The 19,109-nt window shown below is 42.6% G+C and overlaps 4 protein-coding genes across 4 annotated transcripts; 3 read left to right on the top strand and 1 right to left on the bottom strand.

Moving 5' to 3' along the window:
- Positions 1 to 955: 955 nt before the first annotated feature.
- SS1G_05729 (hypothetical protein) lies at positions 956 to 10,654 on the bottom strand (the record flags this gene model as incomplete). Its single annotated transcript, XM_001592758.1, has 2 exons — positions 956 to 4,112; positions 4,164 to 10,654. 2 exons carry the CDS (start codon positions 10,652 to 10,654, stop codon positions 956 to 958), a joined length of 9,648 nt encoding a protein of 3,215 aa, XP_001592808.1.
- A 1,073-nt stretch (positions 10,655 to 11,727) lies between these two features.
- On the top strand, positions 11,728 to 12,864 carry SS1G_05730 (hypothetical protein; the record flags this gene model as incomplete). The annotated part of the gene is made up of 2 exons (XM_001592759.1): positions 11,728 to 12,294; positions 12,346 to 12,864. The coding sequence occupies 2 exons, from the start codon at positions 11,728 to 11,730 to the stop codon at positions 12,862 to 12,864; spliced, it is 1,086 nt and encodes a 361-aa protein (XP_001592809.1).
- A 3,980-nt stretch (positions 12,865 to 16,844) lies between these two features.
- Positions 16,845 to 17,369, top strand: SS1G_05731 (hypothetical protein; the record flags this gene model as incomplete). Its single annotated transcript, XM_001592760.1, has 2 exons — positions 16,845 to 17,241; positions 17,290 to 17,369. 2 exons carry the CDS (start codon positions 16,845 to 16,847, stop codon positions 17,367 to 17,369), a joined length of 477 nt encoding a protein of 158 aa, XP_001592810.1.
- Positions 17,370 to 18,443: 1,074 nt separating this feature from the next.
- Positions 18,444 to 18,997, top strand: SS1G_05732 (predicted protein; the record flags this gene model as incomplete). The annotated part of the gene is made up of 2 exons (XM_001592761.1): positions 18,444 to 18,539; positions 18,872 to 18,997. 2 exons carry the CDS (start codon positions 18,444 to 18,446, stop codon positions 18,995 to 18,997), a joined length of 222 nt encoding a protein of 73 aa, XP_001592811.1.
- Positions 18,998 to 19,109: the final 112 nt, after the last annotated feature.

Below are 19,109 nucleotides of genomic sequence, written 5' to 3' on the forward strand. Positions count from 1 at the left end.
CGCGGAGTAAAGGATTCTTTGGGCATTTGCATTTGCACCTGCATTTGCATTTGTATTTCAGCGATCACGAAAATCAAACATCACATAACATAACATAACATAACATAACATAACGCAATAAAATTAGGAGATGATATTAAAAAATTGAATAAATAATATCTATCTATTTATTTATTTATTTATTTATTTATTTATTTATTTATCTATCCCATCCATGACAAAATTAAAAGTTGAATGGTGAATTTGGCGTGATAAGAGATGTGATTTATAAAACTAAGTAAATAGTTGTTACCTAGGTACCTATGTTTGCTGTGGTAGCATGTACTTCGTAAGTTAATTTGAATTTGCTTTTGCTTGGTTTGGTTTGGGATCGGCTTGACTTGACTTGACTCGGTCGGTCTAATCTAATCTAATCTACTCGAGTAATTAATCTACCCAGTGATCCAGGCCACTAGACTCAGGGGTTTAATAAAATAAATTACTTCACATATAATAATTATTAAGCAAATTCTTTCTCGAGATGATCAATTGTAATCTTGGTAGATAAATAAATAAACTCTACTACACTTAGGTAAGATTACGAAGGAATATAATATAGTATTAGAAAACAAAATAAAAGTACACGCGTCCTTTGAAAGAATAACTTGAAAGGATATTGATATTTATATTCATATTTTCAAATCTCTACCTTTTCCTTCATAAAGCACGAGTAGTTTATCTTACTATATTTTATAATCCACGTGTATTCGTATCCATACCACCCACCTATACCCACAACTCCCATTCCATCCCATCAGCAAACATACCTCCCACCATCATTGCAATCATGCACTCATTATACAACTATCTCATTTCATATCTCTGGCTTCATTGCTCAATTCGGCATTCTACAAGCCCTTGGCACCTTCCATACTATTCACCTGCCAACAATTCTTCCTCGTTCAAATTCCACCTCCTACTCCGTAGCCTTGTACTTTTTATTAAACTCTCCCACCGCAACCCCAATATTCCTATACAAAAAGTTCCTAGAACTCTCCTCTGCCACTGGAATAAACGGTCCATTTGTTCCCCCTCTCAACGTCAAGCTTAAACCCGTTCTCTCCTTACTGATCGTCTGAACATCCTTCAACGGCACATCCCACTCACTAGTCAACTTCTTACTCTTAACCAACATAATGCGTGAGTAAGTTAACATAACCACGACATCCTCGCGCGGCAGTTCCAGGTGCGCAATATATTGTTCGTTGAAATATTTCCCGTTATCGAGCTGTTTGAGCCAGAATTGTCCGAGAGCTTCACGTTGGGAGTAAGGCCTCACGATACCATCTGCTCCGATGAAACGTGTGAGACGCACACGATCGAGTCCACTATCGTCGAAAACTGTCGTGGTATTGCGGATTCCTTCACTCACATTGGAAGCCAGGTCGAAAACACCAATGGCTGGTTTAGTAGCAAACCCAAGAAGACCTTTCCCAACACCTTTAAAGAAACCTGCAGCACCTTCTTGTTCCGCTCCTTCAAGAGGCTTACGAGCCAATCCGCCTACGCCACTTGCAAAACTCGTTAACAAGGAATTGGCACCTGCCGTAACACCATATAGAGCATGCTTGGGTCGATTTCGAGATCTAGTCATGCGGCGACGGTCTTGGAACTGCTTATCCATAGTAGCTTCTGCAAGTCCTTTTGCAATACTACCAGTCCACTTTGAAAAACTGTCCGAAACACCAAACACTGATTTCTTAACAAAACTAGTGGCACCCTTTGCGATACCAATACCAAGTTGTTCGGGATCGTTCATAATGAAACCTTGATATGGTTCATAGAAGATATCCGCAACACCAGAACTGATGTTGGTGAACAATCCGACAGGATTTCCGAGGAAGTCAGCTGATCCTAAGATCTTATGAACTTGGTAAAGTGCTTCCTGTGAATAATGATTGGAAACATTCATCATGAGGACAGCGGCAGAAACTCTTGCATTCTCCAACATCAAAGCATTCATACGGACGGGAGCATCATTGATGTTGCCGATAGCCATCGTTAAGACATTCATGAAGAACATCAGAGGATTCTTAGACGATGTCTTATCCTCAACGTTTACTCGATCGGTACGAACAAAGGACAAATCAAGCTGCATGGGTTGAATGTTAAGAAGCTCGAAATAGATATCCTGGCCAGATTGTTCTTGTTTTGGTTCTGGGATATCGAGACTCTCATCGCAAAGTACACCTTCATGTGTTTCTGACCAGGCTGCTCCAGGTACCTTGGAGAATTCCAAAACCGCCCAAACAAAATCTTCATCAATTTCGAGAGTCATCTGCTGAACCAAGACTGTTGCATATTTGATGTAGATAACCCCGTAAGAATCATCCTTCACTCTAGTAACCATAGCATGAAGTGATGGATGAGCTTCCGTTTCCTTAGTACCCTTTTGAACCACACTAGGATAAAGAATCATCGGGAAAATCCCACCATAAAGTTGATTATCAATTTGTATCCACTTGATCGAGGCAGTGATTGTTTGATACAGAGGTGACTCGGCATATTTAAGTGCGATATCACGCAAAGTGATATAAGCAAGTTCTTTGAGTTGAGCATTAACCAGTGAGATACCAATACCACCAAGTTTGAGTTGTGCTTTAAAGTTGACGGCAGTATCTTGGCTTTTGACCTCAAATCCCCCCGCAACACTGACAGAAGAATTCGTTCTTGACTTCTGCTTGTACAAACTCTTCGATGCTTTGTAGTTGGACAAAATGAGTGTTTGTGTTGGACCGTCTGCTGCAACATTAAGGTCAATGATTTTTTGGTTCTTGGGGTGAGGATCATCTCCTCCAATCTTCATAGGAATGAGATTACCGATCTCTGCAAGTTTTATGTGTCGCTCTCTTCCGTTCGCATTAATGATGAGCTCCTTTTGCTTAGCAGCAGGATAATCCCATGCGTACGGCATGATACTTCTAGGGGGTAAACGATATCTTATTGGGCGCCACCCAGATCTGTCCTCGACGTCTTCATCGTCTAGATTAGGATTTGCTTGGAAGAACATGAATTCCGTATCACTTTCATTCCGCATAGAGAATGGCCAGTTCTTAGTCTCGGCGCTAATGTGTAAGAAAATTGTAGCATTTTCCATGAGGATTTCGACTCTAATGAGCTTTTGTCGTTGGCCAGCCTTGGCCAATTTCACGTGTGTAATGCCAAGATTCGAGATTATGAATGGCGACGACCACTGGTTATTTAATCCAGGGAAGCATAGCGTAAGTTGCTTGACGGGACTCTTCTGGAGGAAATGAAGAGGTTCTAGGGCCTGTGGCTTCAAAGTCCAGAGTTCAGACGACCCGGGTTCCCTGACATTTATTTCCTCGTTCATCTGATTCTTCAGAACGAAGCGGGGAGCAAGAGTGACTACCTTCGTCATTTTGTATTTGCCCTCTCCTGATTCAACATTGATGCCCACGTGTATCTCGGTGTTGTTTTTAGAAGAAGATAAAACAACATCGACATTACTACCGATGGCATCCAGACTTTGTGGTTTACTCCAATTCGAGTCGCCAACCTTCAATATAGCACGATTCCTTTGATCATCTCCGCCATATGCGAACATATAAGGTAGTGCCTTACGCCGTTCTGAATCAGCCGAATCTGTACGAAACCCTTGACCGGCCGCCGTCTTTGCTTGCTGCAACAATGACTTCTGTTTGATGTTGATCTCCAGTCCGGTTTTATTTAGGATAACGTAAGGACTGTAGACAGTTACTCTAAATGCTCCTCCACTATCTGGAATCTTGAAATAATGCAGTTTGAGGTTCAAAGCAAGTCCATCACGATCTTTACAAACGAGAGTAGTCTCCTTCCGGAAGTCATCTTGATTATTCGAATTGATGATTGCAAACTCGCTGGCCTTGAATACTGTGTCTTGCATGTCGATGCTCATGAGTAGCAAATGCGAAAGTTCGACGACATGAACAGGACTTAGACCACCTTTACGAAGGAAGTTCGTCCAGTCTTTCTTCGTGTTTTTGTCATAGATGCGATATTTGAAGTCGTACGGCAGCAGATTTTCAAGTTCGATGGGTGCTGAAAGTCGAATACGCATGTAAGGATAAATACTACAATTTGTTAGCTTGATTCAAGTAAATCAACGGGGCAGATGTTCTTACCTTGTAATGGGCGTAGTCTTATCAAAATTGGCGTTCATCTGAAAATAGAATGGTGGCGTCTTATCACCACTTTCGCCCTTGCAAGTAATAGTCCTGGTAGGTCTCTTGAGAAGATCTTTCCAAAAGAGGGATCCTGTGGACCAAGAATATCCGAATCCCTGATCTGGTCTCACGAGTAACGATTTCATGTATGCCGCTCCGACAGGCGCAGGTCGACTTTCCCCTGGTGCAATCTTTTCAATCTTGAGCAAATGGCCCTCTTGAGAATCAAATACGCCCAACTCCACAGGAATTTGTGTTTTATTCTCCACTAGAAGTGGAGATCTAAAGGTGATGTACTTGACGTTATCTGTACCCAAAGTAACTTCGACAAGCAGCCGGTGTAGAATCTTATCCTTGCGAGGTCGCAGACTGTACAAAGTTTCTCCTTCGCGATTAACTGGAATTTTGTTCAGACTATCGAATCCACTTCCCTCCAATCGTAATCCCACAAATCCACTTGTATTCTCAGGCGCGAGATTTTCACGCATCTTTTCCCAATCTTCGAATCGCCAAGGTGCTTCTTCTCCATCTTCCAATGTGGCGGCCATGGTATTATCAGCATCAGGAACATCTGCCCATACATTAATATCGAAGCCAGTGTAGTTTCGAATACGATATGGAGCATCGGCTCCTCTTGGCTTCGATAGTACGTCGTCAGATTGAGTGAGGAATTGCGCAGATTTCGATGCTAGTGCGATAGTAGCAGATGTGACAGTGATCTCAAGCGTCTTCTTCGAAATTAAGTCGACAGACATACAATCTGGGTTCGAGTCCTTGGCGACCAGCAGACCCAACTCCCAAGGCTCAATAAGAGGCTCCCACGCTGACTTTGAGAAATTGTAGACATTGATGAACATATTGATGGCTGTATCAGCTCGGAGTTTGCCCGACCAATCAGTAGCAGAAGTCGTGAATTTCTTCACACTAAGATCAAGAATTGGTAATTCGTGTAGGTCGCCGATTAGAATGAGTCTCATCCCAGCCAGTGTTGCAGTCAGTTCTTCATGCTTTTTGTGGACTTGTTGCGTATCGGTCTTGGGGGCGGGAGTTTGTTGAGACATAGCAACAGTGCCAGCATTGGTCTTCTTCATTGTTGATGCACCTTTACCACTAGCTGTTCGTTGTTTGAGGCCCGAAGAACCATGTAGCTGTTTCGCCTTGACATCAGATGCAACTGGTTTCTTCTCCCCAGGTTCATCATCATTGCCAGAAAGCTCCGATGCTCTCTGAACAATTTGGACTGCCAGTAAAATATCACGCAGCGATAATCGGAGAACAAGAGGTTCAACATCAAGATAAATACTCTGAGCGTTTGGCTTTGAACTATCAATTGACATTTGGAGAGAGAAGTCATCAAGAATCCTAAGGCGAGTATCCTCAAATTTATCCATTCGACATAAGAACATACCCATCTCGGATACCTGCAATGTGAGGGCATGTTGCTGTGACATAAGAATCTGCTTCGTACCAAGTACAATTGCTTCGGAACTTGTACTGAGTGGATTTGCGATCAATATAATTTGTGCATCCACGACGTTCACCCTAAATGCAATTGACATCGAAGATTGATCAGAGGAAGAAGACGATTGACTAGGTGTATTGCTACTAGTTGTTTTGCTCGGAGATCTTGCTCGACTTTCTGTAGTCTTCGACCTAACTACCTGCATAGAATCCGCATCGGAGACGTTCTCGGACTCCGTCGACTCATCCTCGTCATCTGGTGAAATAGGCTCGTCTACCGCTAAACCTGCTGTTATGAATGCCTGGAGGGCGAAAAGATAATCCAGAGCAAAGATAACCTTTGGACTATCTATCGACAAAATAGCAATGAGGTTGCGTTCTTGTCCCCCTGAAATAGTAATGCTAGCCATGAACTGTTGTACATCCTGGTTTGAAGATGTCATAATCTTGCGGAACTTGTTTGTATCCCTACTCCTACTATCCTGAATTGTGAAAGCGTGTATCAAGAACTCTGATTCCAATGAGCCATCTGTCATCATTCGGAGTTTAACCTTCGTGTCGTCCATAGAAAATTTGGATAAACTTGCGGCCTCAAGATCACCAATTGGCTCGTGGTCCTTTGCTAAGACGAGTTCGAGACCGATCGTGTTAACATGGAAAGCCAAGTCAAGCTTAGTCCAGCTCTGTGAGTTGGTGCCCAGTTCCGGACCGAGATCAACCGGCTCATTATTATGATCATCATCTGACGATTTTTTTGTTATTGCTTTTGCCTTCTGCGTCGTTGCGCTGGGTACGTCCTCCGCAGCTTGTTGTTCGCTGTCATCTGAATCCACCATGAAGGCGCCTGGAACGGACTTCGCCAGCTCAAGAAGGAACTTCAATTGCGTTTGTGTAATCCGCAGATTGAAGTCAGACATGTAACCTTCAATCTCCATATCCGGACGAAGCGCTCCAGAAGTATGCTCGGCATAAGTGACCAAAAAACCCAAATCAACTTTGTCAATGAGCTCAAGCTCTTCTGTCTTCTCATCAGGGAAATGGAAATCGGATGTCAACCGGATGTTCCTGATTCCAGCCGTGAGCTTCATCGCAATAGTCGCATCTTTCGAATCGTCGAGTGGGACGAATTTGTTTTCTGCATAAATTTCTCCAAGATAAGCGGTCAACAAATCCCTCTCACCACTACCCGCATTCATGACACGAGGGAAAACAACGATCGGGGTCTTAATGTTGACGTCAAATCTGATGCGGCTCGTACTTTGTTGGAGCTGAGAAGCTTGGTTTGCTGCAGCTTGTCTAGCAGCATTGAAGAGAGCTTGCATCTTCTCAAACTTGACCAAAAATTCGATAATCTTACGGTACGGTTCCTCAAGGAAATTGACTTTAATAGACCCCGCGCGCAAGTAGATGGAGGAATCATATCCAGGATATGAACTGCTTTCGGAATCAAAGGTCTCATATCGGAAGTCAGCCAAGTCATCACCCTCGATAGCTATCAATTTTCGAAGATTCGACTCGCTGGAGGCTCCTAGGTTAACATCGTCGAGTAGAGATAAATCGCCCAACTTTGCACCAATTCGCATGGTATTCCCCAATATAAAAATTCCTACGTCTGCGTGGTTGAATGACAGTGTAGCTAATCGGATGCCGTCATTGTTGAGTATCAAGCGTATACTCTTCAGGTCGACCTTGACGCGAACGGATAATTCAGTCTTTTTGGGCGATAGCACTACCTCCTCTTCGGACGGCGACTCATCTGGCACAGCCAACAAATCATCTGAAGTTTCATCAGCAGATTGGCTTATTTTCTGTGGGCCATCTTGATTCGTAAATGTAATCAAGATGAAATCAAGCAGAGTCAACAGCGTCTTGCGAGTAACCACCAAATTGATTGTAGAGACAGAAACATCCACATTAATCTCCACTCCATCATATTTTGGCATGAACTCGGGTGAGTTGGGGTTTACCTTTACCACTTTGACGTTGATAAGGGCAGTTTCGTCTTCTGACTCCATGTCCCCAGAGGAAACTATCGACTTGAACTCCGCAGGAGGGTTATCAACGTAGTCATCTACGACTACGGATTGCAGGGAGGTTTCCACGATGAGATCGTACGGACGAAGAACAAAATTAACACCAAAATTCTCGGCGACTACTTCCACCAAAAGTTGATCTGGCTTCCTGCCCTCTGGGTCACTTCTATAAAGCGAACCCTGAAGACGCTCCACTTCAAATTTGAGCTCGAAATTCTTTTGTTCCAACTTGAGTTTATCGCTCTCTTTACCGCTGGGGGCGTCTTGGAATTCATCCTCGTCATCATCGTCATCGTCAGATGACTCGTCTTGAAGAATTATAGCCTCTTGCCTGGAGAAATTAAACGACATAGATTGAGTCCGATCTTTTTGTTGCTTCGATGATGAAGGTGCTCGTATCGACAGATTTGAAGGTCGACGACTTTTTGCCAATGTCTGTGCTGGAAGCTCTTCTGCTGATACATTTGGAATAGCGGCATTGATAATACTCATCAAGCTTTTATATTTCTTGTCCGAAGCAGAGGCATGTAGTACAGGAAGATGACCCGAGACTCTTACTTTTGTCAAATTTGGCGCTTTGGGTATGATTGATGTTTCGACAATGAAATCAATATTGATCTTCTCGACAACGCGCATCGAGTGAGGATCATCCTTTGCCGTCACTTGTGCTTTCGTAACCTCAATGGATGGTCCAATAAGAACTTGTGTATTGGAAAGCTTGACCACGAATCTATCGTACATGAGAGATTCCAGGCGCTTGTAATCTGCCTCGGTATAAACCGTCTTCTGCTTTGATTGCACTTCGCGCATTGTTTCCTCATCCACAAGTTCGCTGTTCACACTGATATGACCAGCATCAAGAACAAGACAAGTCGTTTTCCTCGAGGTTATGTTTTCGGGCACAATGATAAGAGGTGCTTGAAGATCCAACTTGGCGTTAATTGTTTTGTGCTCCTCAAGCGCAAACTCAAGACCTGCTCTGGTCTGTTGTCTCAGTCCTTCTACTGTTGCTCCCGCAGATTCCATGAGAGCTCCAATAGACTCCATGTGCCTTTCTGGTGGCTTAAAAAATTGTATTATGCCCACAAGGAAATGAGGATTCCAAATAATCTCAAGCGGTTTGAGCTTTCCAGTTACTGCAACATCACCGCCATCGTTCAAAGGATTTGTTTCGACTTGGAATTGGAAGAATGGATCAGGGGTATCGTCTGATTCGTCTTCATCGCCGTTAAGTAAAAGCTTGGCTTTAGGAGTTTCAGGAGCATCTTTGACACGAACGATTTGAGGAAATAAACTTTCGGGAGTCGTGCCATCGTTCACTCTAAGGCCACCAAGACTTATATCCGCCAACATTGACTCCGGTCGCTGTAGGAACTTTGCTTTGAAGGCATCAAAGTAAAGGCTGAGAACTTCGACCGTATGATTATGAGGATCACGCTTCAGGGTAAAGCTACCGGTATTGAGTGATGCCTCAATTTGCATCTTAATCGTCTCTTTCGGTAAATCAACACTTTCCGCAATGGCTGTCTTCTCGTCCCAATCAATAGCATCATAAAGCTCTTTCCGCTGTTCCTCGGTCATAGTTGTCTCTTCGTCCTCCTCCTGGGCTTGTGGCTTCGATCCCCAGGCCCATGCAACCCAGCCTTGCTTTTGCTTCGGTGCTGCCTTTTTGATACCGACATTTTCTTTCTTCAATTGGTTCCTAGCCAAGGATCTCCAGAAGCGCATATCTTCATAATCGAGTTTCCACTCAAGTTGATCCAATTCATCGGTTTCATCAGGGGATAGTGGTTCGGCTTGCTTCTTCTTTTTCTTAAAGAGCTCAATGTACCGAATCCGATCATCTCTTCTCTCCTTGAAGTAGGCCCATGACCAACGACGATTGCGTTCATGAATCTTACTTAAGATAGCATTACCAGCGAATTTGAACCAAGCCCGTGGATCTTCCTTTGGTCGAACACCTTTTGGTTGAAATTTCTTATATTCCTGATGAAGGAGAAAGTAATGGAATAAGTCGACCATCATTAACGCATCCCGATATTGATTATCATCAAGAACAACTCCAATTTCATCGAACAACAGGCCGGCCTTCATATGGGGTACTTCTATCTTACCACTCTTGTCCATCTCCAGCTTCATCTGACCACTAACAGGCTTCAGAATGAATTGATGGTTGGCCTGTTTTGGATCTTCGCCTCGCACAATCATTTCTTTAAAGCTCGACAACATTTCATCATGCGACGCAACCCCCGTCGATTCAGCTACCTCTGCTTCCCTTCCAGTGCTCAACAACTCTGTATCCGTATTCCAATACACAGCTAAAGCACCCAGAGTGGCAAGTTTATGTGTGGTTCCGGAAGAGTTTTGTATGTATGTCGGTTTCCAATTACCATCCGTACTAATAGCACTGAACTCTTGTAATGTGAGACCGAGAGCAAATGGGTGACCAGGCGCTGAAATCGAGTCTTCATATCGTACGTGAATATTCTTGACCGTGATCTGGAGATTGTCAATGATTTTAGTAACCAGACTATCCGTGAAGCTCTGATTCTTCTGCTGTTCTTCTAGACTCATGCCCTCTTGACTTCGATCCTTCAACATCTCGGCACTATCCAACTTCTCAATCTTAACAGCCTGCCTTCTCCTCTCCTCCTCTTCTTCATCCCACTCTGCATCTTCCTTCGGCGAGGCAAGCACATAGATATCTTCGATTTCGACTTGAACCGGTTGGCCCCGCAGATTCGACCATGGTATCTTTAAAGTGAGTTGCCCCAAATGTCCTTCGACCACATTTATAGGTAGCTTTAACTGATCCAACGCCTCCCGCCGTAGCTCCAGATCTCGCAGCTTAACATCTCCCGACCAGATTCCCACTTTCAGCTGTCCAGGATCGAAATTCCGTATGTACATACCCAGGAATCGATTGAGTAACGATGCAACCAAACCTTCCAACATCTTGAGTTCCTGTTGCCGTCACCCGGGCCGGGAACCTTTGGATTAATTTGTTCGAAGAGTGGTTGTTGGCATCCGCGACGGTGGATTTGTGAAGATTATCGTGGGGAAGATAGATTTGCGATGATTTAATCCATTACTTTTGGATCGATTCGTTCTGGGTGTTTCGTGGCGGATCTCGATTCGTTCTGTTGTATTGTAATTGTACCTAGGTATGGATGGTGATGGTAAAGAGTGGATGTATCATAAGAGAGGGGTATCTAAAAATCACCCAATGTCCCACGCGTTTGTAAATATTTGGATTCAATCGACATCAGTAAAGGCAATCACGAATGAATGGTCAAGATCGGAAAGTCAACCACTTTTGGTAATGATGTAGAATGATGGAATCCACTTTGAACATAATGAACATAATGTAAAAGCACCTAGGTATATAGTCATACATAAAATGCCACGTGAAATTCATTGAATATAAAAACCTGAAATTCTTCCCGTCCTTCCAAAATCCTGACCACCGAAGCTGACCCTTGCATACCTTGCATTGTATTCAATTCATTTCTTTATGGTGGAGTTGGCACAGCTGGGAGCTGTCAAATGATGACGTATTCACAGATAATTTTGAATTCCTCTCTCCTGGAAAATTGAGACGAAGATCTTACTTGGACAGTACAGTAAAAGGTATTACGAAACTAATCTTACTTTGTATTTTGAGATCCATTATCGTGATTCTTACTGGTATCAATCAAACATTCTATGTAATCGTTCCCACCACATCTTCAAAACTCTTCAAAACTACCCCTCCAAAACAGCTCCATCAAATTTTCCCGGTTTGTTTGCCCTCTATTTTCTAACCAGCTCCAGGAAAACTACAAGTATTCAGTCAATTCAATCATTCTTTTATTTCTATTTTTCTTTCCTCTCAATAATTTCTCATACCACTCACCACACCCCTTCCTAAAAAATTAATATTAAAATACTTCCCACGACACCCACTCCTATCCATTGATTGATTTCTTGAACCAAACCATACGAACAAACATCGCGGAGCAAGATCTCAAACCATACAAACCAAAACTATGCTTCGCACAACTGCCACACGCTCTCTTCTAAAGAGCCTCACAAAACTTCCCACCTCTCGAGCAACCTATTCTCAAACCACCTCAACCCTCAAAACCCCCTCTACCTTTCGCACCTCGATTTCCAAACGACCTTCGCTAGCACTCTCCTCTCGTCTCTTCTATGCCACCAAATCCGAACCTCCATACATACCCGACCAAATAAATACCCAAGAAGAAGCCGCTTTAAAAAAGCAAACCATTGAACCACATCCCGAAGCTGTATCATTAAAATCCTCCGTCCGTCCTGTATTCGAGGAAAAGCCACATCATGAAAGCCATGGATCGGTAAAAGATGATTTGGAAACTATCAAGGAAACATTTGCTCTAAGAGAAGTTCCTAGGGAATCTCTAATAATCGGTGCGGCGGGTGTTTTACCATATGCTGCTACATCGGCTTCTACAATCTATTTGGCTTATGATATTAATCATGCTCATGCTACTGGACAAGGCATTTTATTTTCACCTGAGACGGCTCATCAATTGTTGGATTATATTACACCTATTCAAGTTGGATATGGTGCTGTTGTAAGTTTTCTTTCTTTCCAACCCATCAATTAATGCTAAATCTCCCGTCAGATTATTTCTTTCCTTGGTGCTATTCATTGGGGTCTCGAATACGCGGGCTATGGCGGACACCACAGCTATCGTCGATACATGATCGGAGTTGTAGCTCCAGCAGTAGCATGGCCCACTATTCTCATGCCTGTCGAATACGCACTAATTACCCAATTTACCGCCTTCACATTCCTATATTTCACTGATGCGCGAGCAACAGTTCGAGGATGGTGTCCTCCTTGGTACAGCACATATAGATTTGTTTTGACATTTATCGTTGGAGCGGCCATTGTAGCAAGTTTGGTGGGTAGAGGAAGAATTATTACTCATGATAGACAATTGAAGAGTTCGGTGGATTATGTCAAGGAGGATAGGGATAATCAATGGCTTGCATTGGAACAAGAGGAGAAGATGAGAAGGGCGAAGTTAGCAGAAGAGGAAAAGGCAGCCGAGGAAGATGAAGCAGAAGGTGAATCTGAGGATGAGGAAAAGAGTGATGATAAAAAAGAAGATAAGAAGGAAAGTAAAGACGAAAAGTAAGATGACATGGAATCACCTAATGATTGTATATACCCACATTGCCTCCTCATCTTTTCATTTGTCCTCCAGTCAATTAATGTCTGATATCATTATCAACTCTTTCACACAAAAGCATTTTCAAATGATTAAGCTTAACAATTCCACGGCAAAAAGAACCTTTTCATTCTATGCGGTATCGCATATCCTCCATTCCCGTATATTTAAATACAACCAAATATTTCCCTCCACCCGAAACCAAAACACAACATCCATCCATCCCATTTCTCTTTCCTTCCTTACAACCAGAGTAATTACAAAAAAACCAAACCCAAAACCCAAAGTCGGAAGACTGGCTATCCTATCCACTTCCCCAGCCGCCTAGTATTATTGATATAATTGTTACGAGGTTTGCCGTCTAGATCACGTGAAAGTGCTCTAGGCTCTCGAGGTAGTTTATAACTAGGCGTCAAGCAGGGACTTAAAGTAATGACAATAATGATATGCAATTCGTAACTAATAGTAGAGTATACTAAATGATTGATCTTGAGCACAAAGCTCTATACAAAGGAAATCCATACTGAATATATAGATATTCATGCTCCCTTGGATCCTTCTGGATCCTCAAGCTCCAAAAGCTCCAAGTCACGTGTTTTCTGACAGTGCGTGCGCATACGATCCTAAGTGACCCAGATCACATATTAATTCGATGAAAGCTGATCGCTTTTGCACAAGGCCCAAGCTCTCCTAATTAGTCAGTTGTTACTATCGTAACATTAAGGCTTTATCACTGGTATTCACTTGGAAGTGAATTCGTTACTAGATCAAGTAGAATGTAGATAAACTAATTGATAACTAAGTTGAGCACGAGGCTCCTATACTATGAAACTATTCTGACTATATACTAAATCTTTTCCTGGAGCCCTGAGGAGCCTATGCTCCTGGAGGCTCCATCACGTGATCCCTACTTGCCTCAGGACACTAATCCTGGGACGATTCGCAACCTAGGATAATATAGCTCCTAGGATAATTGTCCTGGGGGAATTATTATCCTAGGACACTTGTCTTCATACCTATGTGGTTGCCTAACCGTTTATCCTAGGGTCGTTATTATCCTAGGACACATTTTATCCTAGGACACTTGTCCTAGGATTCCTTATCGATAAGGGAACCGCGGGAAACAGCGGCGCAAACCCCGATACTTGGTTTTATTGTATAATAATAGTCGTGGTTCGTGACAGATACGTGAATCCAATTAAAGTGTGATATAATAGAATTAATAATGAATTAGAACATCGAGCCTCTCAAAAGACCTTATAAGACCTCATATCAAAAAAACTGATAGTAGCAAAATGACTCAAAGATAAGCCGACTAACTTGGAGTGTGTAGAATCACTTGAACCTTCCAAGTGGATGAAATGATGAATTTTTCATCACTTTATATATATACACTTACGTCAGAATTAGACATTGTGCATTAGATATCCTGATACCAACTTAGATGTAAAAGTTATAAATTCCAAATCCAAAAGTTTCATAGGAATAATAAACTCTACTACTTAATCAATTATCCGAGAGAAAAAGCATACAAGACCAATTTACATACGTGAAAGAAACAATCAAAATCAAGATGTGCAATGAAAAGGAATCTAGGGAACTACCCGACTACCTAACCACCCGACAATCTGAGACAAACAAAGAGGCGTGCAGGATGGGGACGAGTAGAGACAAGGAGCATACAATCAATTCCAAATACCATTCAACAATTACAATGTCTTTATCGGAAAGGAACATCACATCCAGGATATCGACTCCGGCGGAGTGGGAGTTCCAAATCTCAATGCAGATGAACATTATCTCTAGCCTGTTGCAAATATTGATCATATTGTAATTTTGGGGAGGGAATTGAAATAACACAAATATATCTGCCGTTAAGAATACCATACTACACTTTGGGCATATGGATGTAAGTTCCAGCTAGCAAATATTCAACATATCGATTAGAAACTCATAATGTGATGACATTCATATATTGATATCTTTCAATATCAAAACGTGGAGCTGGTATAAGCTTCACTTAGGGCCTTAGCACCTGCACGTCATGGCAAGGGTCGTCATCACTAGCATGTGAACTTTCCCAAAAATTCTAGAGTCATCAAGGCAGCCTTCCAAGATACTGAAATAAAGGGAAGTACCTACTGGAGTGACGGGACTTACTACGCTCGTAAGAATGTTACCAATTCCGGGATTTAATTCCTCATACCGGAATCACCTTTTTGTATCATGCCCTCTAAGTGAAGATTAGTGTGAGCAAACGACTAAATTCTCGCCTTCCTTCTGTTCATCCTAAGCGATATTTCCTGCACTGCGATTTCAATGTAACACATCCGAAAGTGCCCCGCCGATTAGAAAATGAACTCAAGGATAATAATAAGTTGGGGGTATACTAATGAGATTCCGCTCATTGGCCAAGATGGATCTTTTGAAAAAGTTTTATCCATCCACTCCAGCCTTAAATTTGTTCGGGGCTCCAAAAGAACGAACTTATCACATGGGATAGAAAGTTGGGCAGCCACTAGGCTCGAACCCAGTAATAAGTAGCATGAAGAATGATTTCCGCAATGATGAATTTCTTTCCTCGAGTCCATCAAGATATGTTCGTACAAAATTAGCAAACCTTAAACCTTACTGTAGTAGAAAGATCGCGGAACAGATTCATAACAACAAAAAACCTTAAAAAGCGTGATCGATCATGACGTCTAAGATCATGTCGAGTTTAATGCAAATGAAATTGGGGATGTTGTCCAGTGTGAGGCGAATAAGATTGCATTGGATGGATAGATGCATCCTAGCATGAGAAACTGTCGCATCGATTCCCTAGCAAGAACTGTGATCCCCGATGCGGAAGACTGTTTTCATTGGTCAGGAATCGTTCGGGATGCAACGAAGCTTTCTGAAATTTTTCTTCTCAAATGAATTGTATGTGCCCATTTGCGGATCTATAAACACATGCCGTGTGGCGTGATATGTACGCCGAGTATTGCATGTATCCTCGCGTACTTTGTAACCGTATGTAAGGCTTGTTATGTGCAAACAAGTGTTTTCGGCATCGGGAAAGTCGGAGACCGCGGGGCACACAGGCTTAACTGCCAACCTTACCTAGGATTTACCTTGCTGTATTCATGACGCCAAACTTTTCTTCTCGTCGCTGTGACTCCCAATCTGACAGGCACAACAACAACAATAATCGTGAAATCCTAGATTGGATTTGGTCTCGGTGCGGCATTAGCCAGATCCTTGAAGGAATTCTATGATGAAGATCATCTGCATGGGGTCCATTTGATCGTGACCACTTTTTCAAAAACCTAAAAAGCTTGTTCGTGGTATCATGAGAAAAATCATGTTGTTTTCCCCCACTTAAAAAACTCATTTGCCGAAAAACATGCATGCTAATCGTCGTGCATCCTTGGCTTCCGTCGTCTTCAAACATCATTCAAAAGTAGAAAATCTTATCAACATTTTAGGTGAAGATGATACACATTGCCTGTCTTCTTGATCACTTCCTGAATTCCCTACTTGTCACCGAGGCCCCCTTGATAAAGGAAACCGTTGGGCTGACTCACTTTGCAATTGATTCGGTGCAACATGCTAACCGCTGACAACCTCAAACAGCTCCCGCGACAACCCCTCAATTTGCCCAAAGTCTAGATGGTCTGCAATAACCTGAGTCATTTCGTATGCTTGTCTGCATCTGCTGTCATACGCTTTTTGGTTGGTGCGCCCGATGATCATTGGTTGACAAAATAAGCTCTACACCATACTCCGGCATTTGATATGGCATTCATGCAATGAAATGAGAGCATGATGGTCATCAAGGTGCCATAAAAAGCTCGGGACATCCGGAAGTGGATACGCAATTAAAAAAGAAATATCAGACATATATGTGTGTATGTATATATATACATTAGCCATGTTGAATCATCTTGCTTTGCTTTGCTTTGCTTATGGTATCTTCTTCCCAAACCCATTTGGCCTTTCCGACATTCAATACCGTGTCTTGCAGCATACTATCATCGTTTTTGAACACCATCCTGATTCAATACCGTTCAATCATGTCTTCCAAAAATTCTTCACGAGAAAGGAGCTGTGAAAGCGAAGTTCGTAGCACAAGATCGACACCTGGAAGAGACACTCGAAGTCCTTCACCCCTCGCACAAAATTCGAATGAACTCCCAGACATTATGAGGTCACGGATTTTAGCCAGCCCAAAAGAGTCCGATGCAGAATGCTGGGAAAGAATGTTGGCATTGCAGAAGGAATATCATTGTTATCAATCTGCAAGATTGGAAGCTGCTGTAGAAGCTTTGGAAAATGGTTGGCTTCTTGAGGATGTCCCTAGACGTCAGTATAATCTTCGAGTGGAATGAACAAAAGCTCACACAACCACAGCATCTCGACTTTGCTTGGATCTCATCAACGATGGTTTGAAAGCTCAAATTCAGACATTTGACACTTTTCGAGGAGATTGAATCGATAGAGGGAAGTTGTGATTGCGTCGTAGTATCTATGTTTGATGTAACAATGACGAATCTCATCACGGTGTAGTGCACCAAAACTTTTGGGGTGCTGGTTGCATTGTTGGTCATCACGAAGGCCAAGTAATGTTGGTGTTTTAGCGTCGGCGTTATGGTGTGGGTGAATCTGGATATGAATCCGCGACGATATAAGAAATCGATACCCACGGTCTGATGTTTTGGGTATGTAAATGCTTTATGGATAATCATGCGGATATGAATAAGTAATCGTACGTCGTTGCAGAGTATGGGATTGGAAGTGATCTTAGACACAATGGATTAAGATTATATATAACATATGAAAATATGAAGAATAACCAAAGTTGATCAATCGAGCAGTGAATCAGATTTCTTTATGTACTTCGAAAGAGCTTGGAAAGAGCTGAATACCTACCTAGGTTGGTAGGTAAAGTAAGTCTTACATTAGTTGGATGGAAAGGCATGCTGTACATTATCACGTGCTTTCTACATTAGGCAAGAGTGAGTGGGTGCGATTGCAAGTTGTCGCGACAGCACGATGCTTCATTCCCGGAAGGAGAAAAAGGAGAACAAACGAGGGGGGAAATGCCCTTCAATACTACTCACGCGAGAGGAGGAAAAGAATCCTTTGCATCAGCTTGTTCTTCTCATCATCATACATCTATCACGCAACTCTCTTCACATTCTATTCAAAATTGCATGATGCACGTTAATATCGTAAGTAGGCTCTGCAGACCAACATCTGGTTCTCATGGAAAATTGGAAATTACAATCTCGGGTCGTTGCTATGGTTCAGCTTCACTTCCATACACATTAGCTACGGCTGATCGCATATCCTCTACCAACCTCCTGTGATACACATCCTACCTTTTTTGAGTGTCGTATGACTTCAGCCCGATCTGGTTCCCAGCGGTCGAGCTTTGACATTTTCAGATCATGTTTCCGAACCGACCATCCTTTATGTTCGAGTACGTACCTGACTGACTGCATTGCTCTAGTGCCAACATGATGAGCCGCTCCTAGTTAGGCCCAGTCGACGTCTTGTTCATCATGGTGATGAGGCTTTTCACTGACCGGATATTCCATACATCCCCAGCTTTCGTAGGTATCACACAAATACCCGCGGAAGAGAGGAACCTCGGTTCGGTACGTCGAATGGTATCACGAATATATATATATATATTTATGTTTTTCATCCGTCCCGATTAGTGTTCGCAACAGATTGCGTACTATACTGCTTATTTTGATATCCTATGGCTTGGAATGACCTCTCATTACTTCTCATTTATAACAGCAACGAGGTTGAGAAGTGACAGATATCATTATCATATAACTTAGCCTTTTAGTATCACTAGATCATTCATTGTTAGTGAGTCCCCCTTTCCGCCTTGCAAAAGTGATGATCGACCACCCGCATAATCTGTGACCCCAATACGAATCCAAGTACTCCATACGTTTATCTGCTAATCTTATCAAAGCTTATCGTGACCTCGGGATCATCTGCAGCAAAATTGAAGCAGACAGACGCTTTCCAGGGTTATTCGACCATGAGAGCCCCGGCTGAGAGAACAGCAGAACAGAGATCCTTCCAGACTACTCTTTAAAGAATTTCCCAGGATTAACGAAGAAGCGATGCACAGAGGTACCCTTTCGAAGAATGAAGCTAATGAGTAGCTGGCGGAGGATTATTAAAATAACTGCCAATAATGTACTTCG

The sequence above is a fragment of the Sclerotinia sclerotiorum genome, genomic scaffold (assembly GCF_000146945.2).
Source record: "Sclerotinia sclerotiorum 1980 UF-70 scaffold_7 genomic scaffold, whole genome shotgun sequence".
Lineage (NCBI taxonomy): Eukaryota > Fungi > Ascomycota > Leotiomycetes > Helotiales > Sclerotiniaceae > Sclerotinia > Sclerotinia sclerotiorum.